At 39.4% G+C, this 5,175-nt stretch overlaps 1 protein-coding gene across 10 annotated transcripts in view; it reads right to left on the bottom strand.

Annotated features, from left to right (window-relative positions):
• Nme7 (NME/NM23 family member 7) overlaps positions 1-5,175 on the bottom strand; it is a 123,381-nt gene that overhangs the window by 83,686 nt on the left and 34,520 nt on the right. For all 10 annotated transcript variants that reach the window (XM_029483004.1, XM_029483015.1, XM_021157201.2 and 7 more), the window contains 2 exons: positions 3,216-3,266; positions 1,077-1,284 (listed from right to left, as the gene is read on the bottom strand). In XM_029483004.1, the coding sequence (XP_029338864.1) occupies positions 1,077-1,284; positions 3,216-3,266 (259 nt within the window). The remainder of the gene's footprint in view (positions 1-1,076; positions 1,285-3,215; positions 3,267-5,175) is intronic.

Here is a 5,175-nt window from a genome sequence, read left to right as displayed (position 1 = left end):
CTTCTTTCACTCAACAAAAGTATTCTGAGATTTCTTTTCTTTTCTTTTATTTTTTTTTTTTTTTTTTTTTTTTATTTAATATGAGTACACTGTAGCTGTCTTCAGACACTCCAGAAGAGGGCATCAGTTTTCTTTACGGATGGTTGTGAGCCACCATGGGGCTGCTGGGATTTGAACTCAGGGCCTTTGGAAGAGCAGTCTGCGCTCTTAACCGCAGAGCCATCTCACCAGCCCTCTGTGGTACATTCTTTTCCCTTTTTTCTTTTTTACAAGTCAGGGTCCATGGATGGCTACATGGTGGCTTGTTCATTCGTCCATCTGCTGGGTGCCTATGATATTGCTAACATGAACTATTACAAACAAGCTATTACAAATACTCACATCCAGGCTTCTCACAGAAGAATTCTTAATTTTTTGTTAAGACCTACATTTCTTTCTTTCTTTTTGTTTGAAATTTTTATTACATGTCTGTATGTCTATGTGTATTGCCGTGTGTATGTGCATGAGCTAGAGAACAATTTATGGGAATAAATTTCTCTCCTTCCATCATATGGGTCCCAGGTAACACAGCAGAACTTCTGGCTTTGCTACAAGTGCCTGAGCTACCTTGCCGGCCCAAGACCTTGGGTTCTTGCTTCTTCACGTATGCTGCATATTCTAGGTCTGGTCACCTACTTAGCTTACATCACCGCCTGAACTGGATTACAAACAGATACTCAAATGAAACCTCACTTTGGAATATCTACTATAGATCCATAAACTAGTATTCTTAGCTAAATTAAGTCACAAACACGAGCCTCAGCAATTTAATCTTTTACAGAAAGATAGGTGGCAACAAATGTCAGATTTTGAGAAAACGGCACTTGACAACAGCAACCAACAGGACTAACTTTAAAAGGGGGTGTGGCTTTGAATCCCTATTTGATCCTAGAAAACCGTCACCAGGTGTTTCCCACTACTACATTAGCTGTTCAAAACCTCCCAAAGTCCTCAGCAGGAGAAACATTTTACTTTGACACACACAAAAAAAATTCCCAAACAAAACAGAAGGAAAATATTTCTCAAAACCAACTTACTCTGGCAGCAGATGCAAAAGTATCAGGGCCGTGAGCTGCATTTCTCACACCATCTGTCCCAAAGAGGGCTCGGATGCTTCCGGGGGCATCTGTCCGCGATAGCCCAGAGTTTGCGGGTCCAAGCAACCTTTTCCACTCACAGATCGCGTCATCTCTTAAGATCTCCATGGCAATAACAGGCCCACTTGTGATGAACTGGATCAGTTCGCTGGGAAGCAGGGGAAAGCCCGCGTTACTTCTCTACTACAATCTAGACACGTGCTAGACTACGAAGGTATGTTAGGACATCAGTAAGCTCGAGGACTGGCTTGTTGGGATCCGTTTCTGGGAAAGGGGAAGTGCCTTACAGAGACTGAGTTTGCTACAAAATCATTACAGAAGATATGACAAGGTCACTTCTGTTTGCAAGGGAAGGGGACACTTGTTGAATTTGGATGATTCTGCCAACGTGAAATGCATGTGGCTGATCTGATATTTCCCCACTACTCTAAGAAGGACAAAGGTGATTCCATTTTAGTTTCCTAACGGTTTACCACAGCAGTCAGGTAGAATGTTATAACAGCAGTGACAAGCACGGTATTTCATAACATTCTCAAGAAGGACTTATTTAATTCTGTAGTGTGTAACTACTGCAATGCAGAGAGTGACAACTCTAACTCAACGTGATAAAGAAAAAGAATGGCAACAGGCCTTCAAAAACAGGCCTTCATTACGAGGAAACCTGCCCTGGGTAATGATATCTAAGGGATGGACCAGACACACAGGGTTTTATTGAAGTTTATATCTGAGTCCCAGTTCCCTGGAAATGAAAACTGACACTTCATTTTCTTTTTCTATTTCTTCATGTGCACTCGATGCAATGACAAATTTAACTCGAAATAAGTGACGTCCTGCCTCTTACCTTCTAAAGGAGAGAGAGGACAGGGCCTTCTCAGAGAAAGGAAGACAGTGTACAGGCCTTTCCATGCCTACTGCCTTAGGGCTGCATGGAATACAAGCTTCTGAACCCTTCACTAATCTCTGCAGTTCACTTAGAAGAGCATTTCCAAGAACTAACATGTAGAAGGAAGTATCTACAGCCACGGTGCTAAGAGGACAAGACCTCCTCAAACTTCTGCTAGGCTTTAGCAGCCAAAACCAAAACCAAACAAAAAGAAGAAAAGAGAACGAAGGAAAGAAGAAAGGAAGAAAGGAAGGAAGGAAGGAAGGAAGGAAGGAAGGAAGGAAGGAAGGAGGGAATTTAATTATCAATATTATCCACATGTCAAAATCTAAGCCATAAAATAAGATCCAATCTCAAACAATCTAATCTAGTATCCAATTAACACAGAATTCTCTAATGTGGCATGTGACAACTAAGGGAATAAGGGAATGGTGGGCTACTGAGAAGATATTGATCATGACCGACTTCCAGTTTCTGTAGCTAGTCATTTGTTAAGTCTCAGTGCCACAGAACCAGCTAATTTATTCATTAAAACTTTCTGCATATGAATTATATAGACAATATTAAACTATGAGCTGTGATTTAGTATTATAAAGACATACAAAGAATCTAAAACAAAGAATAATTGCCAAACAAATGTATATGATAACGATAACAAAGTTTAGGAACATTTTATAATATATGGTAGTTCATAAGATATGATATACAATAATTTTATTATAAATATTCTTTTTTAAAAGTTATTCTTCTATGTATGATATCAAATAAAATGTCTACTGTAGCAGATTGGCTAATATTTCATTGTCTTTATTAGAATTTGTCATTCCTTTGTCCATGACAGTGAGTATGCACATTTCACTTTAATTACATCCAAATTCTTAGAATAGATTTCAGTTTCTAACATATATGATTAGTCATTGCCAATGAAACAAAACACATATCCTTATTTAGTTTTGTGACTATTGCTTTGTCCATACAAAAATAAAGGCCTTAAAAGCACAACAAAATGCCAACATAAAATATAATTACAAGCATGGTCTTTTAATTCAATGAGATATAAAAGAGATGTTTTTTAAAACAAATAGGTCACCCATTTGTTTCTGATTAAAGGTTCAAGTATTGAGTGGTGGATATAAAAAGTCTTATCTATTAAAAGTATAAAGAAAACACTTTTAGTCCCCAAGCTAAGTACCTACTTATAAAAAGGCCTTGAGTGATGGTCTACGTGAAAGTCCGCTGCTTCTTTCCTATAAGGTAATAAAAATACAAATAGTTAAAATTTATGAAAATATTTTAGCTCATATTCATAAAACACACACACACATGATCTATATATAAACTAATTAATGTTTTTTCCACTAAATAGCATATCCCAAGTAATGATCCTACATATGGAAAGATATAAAATTAAAGTAAGAGGATATTTTTACTTTTCTTATTACACTTCACCTGTCTTCCATTCTACTAGCATCTCATTGTATTGTTAATACAATGTTAGATATCAGATCAGAAAGAGTGTTTGTTACTTAAAGTCTAAACAAGCTACATAAAAAATGAACAGCTTCTAATTCAAAAATTAGAATTAATTTTAAGCTTTCAAATTTAGGCTCCAGCTTATTTTATTTTTGTCATTTGCTGGGATAAACCTCGGACCTCACCCATGCTAGGGGGGACTCTACTCTTGAGCGACCTCCCAAGCCCTCCAGTTTTTAACTTTAGTTGTTGCTTAGTTCTTAGCTAGATATCTTCAAGGAAAAGATCTACATATTTGTATTTTAATTGCTTCACAAATTATACATATTAAAATCTACATTTCCACTAAAAGTATCTATACAGACAATAAAAAGATACTATAATCTAAACTGGTAAGCTTAAAGATCTAATAAAAGCTTTCTTCTCCCCCACCAAAATCCTAACTGTGCAGCTTTCTTACTGGATTGAAAAGATTTTATATTATGTAACAAGTATATATAAACACCAACTAATCTTTTAAATGTTAATGTATTTTAAATGTAGAGGGTTTAGCCTGCACGGCTCTTTAGCACATGCATGCAGTACCTGCTGTCTCCAGAGGAGGGTGCCAGATCCCCTAGTTACAGATGGTTATCTACCACCTTGTGGGTACTGGGAACAGAACTGGGGTCCTCTGGAAGAACAACCAGTGCTTTTCTCTGCTAAACTATCTCTTCAGCCTTTCAACTATTTTTTAAAATTGCAAATAAACTAAGTGTTCACTAGCAAAAACCCCACAACCTTTTAGACTTGAAAAATAATTTTGTATACAATACTTTTAAGAGCTTATCCATGGCTAGGGAGGCCATAGACCATTGTGGGAAACCTACTGCTGTTCTTTACCTAAATTGACATGGTGTCAAACTGTCTTCTATGCAACTGTTTGTACCTAAGACAAATGCTGCTCTCAAAAACCTTACTCATACGCTTTGCCTGAGCATCGGCAGCAGACATCTTGGTTCCGGGACCCTGCCGGGTGTATTCTGCACAGGCCACAGACTTCCAGCCACCTTCCGGCCGGAGGAAAGGGGTCTGAGCGGAGAGGGAGCGCCTAGCCTGAGCATCGGCAGCAGACATCCTGGTTTGCCGAGTGTATTCTGCACAGGTGAGAGTACGGAATACAGAAGCTAAAAGCTTCTGGGACAGGGGGGAGCCACAGAGCTTCTAAGGCAGCCCCCATTTCGGGCCCCAGACAGCTGGCCACTTTTCTGGCCAGTGGTTAGGGATCCGACTGGCCCAGGAACGCTTTGCCTGTGCATCCGGACCCCGCCGAGTGTATTCTGAACAGGCCCCTGACATCCGGCCACCTTCCAGCCAGTGGAAAGGGGTCTGAGCGGAGAGAGAGCGCTTTGCCTGAGCATCAGCAACAGACATCTTGGTTCTGGGACCCCGCCCAGTGTATTCTGCACAGCCCCAGAGATTACCAGATGTCGAAAGGCAAACACAAGAATCCTACTAACAGAAATCAAGACCACTCACCATCATCAGAACGCAGCACTCCCACCCCACCTAGTCCTGGGCACACCAACACACTAGAAAACTAGACCCAGATTTAAAAGCATATCACATGATGATGGTAGAGGATATCAAGAAGGACTTTAATAACTCACTTAAAGAAATACAGGAGAACATTGCTAAAGAGTT

Source organism: Mus caroli, chromosome 1, assembly GCF_900094665.2.
Source record: "Mus caroli chromosome 1, CAROLI_EIJ_v1.1, whole genome shotgun sequence".
Lineage (NCBI taxonomy): Eukaryota > Metazoa > Chordata > Mammalia > Rodentia > Muridae > Mus > Mus caroli.
The sequence above is the reverse complement of the archived record's forward strand: the minus strand, read 5'-3'. Positions and strand labels throughout refer to the sequence as shown.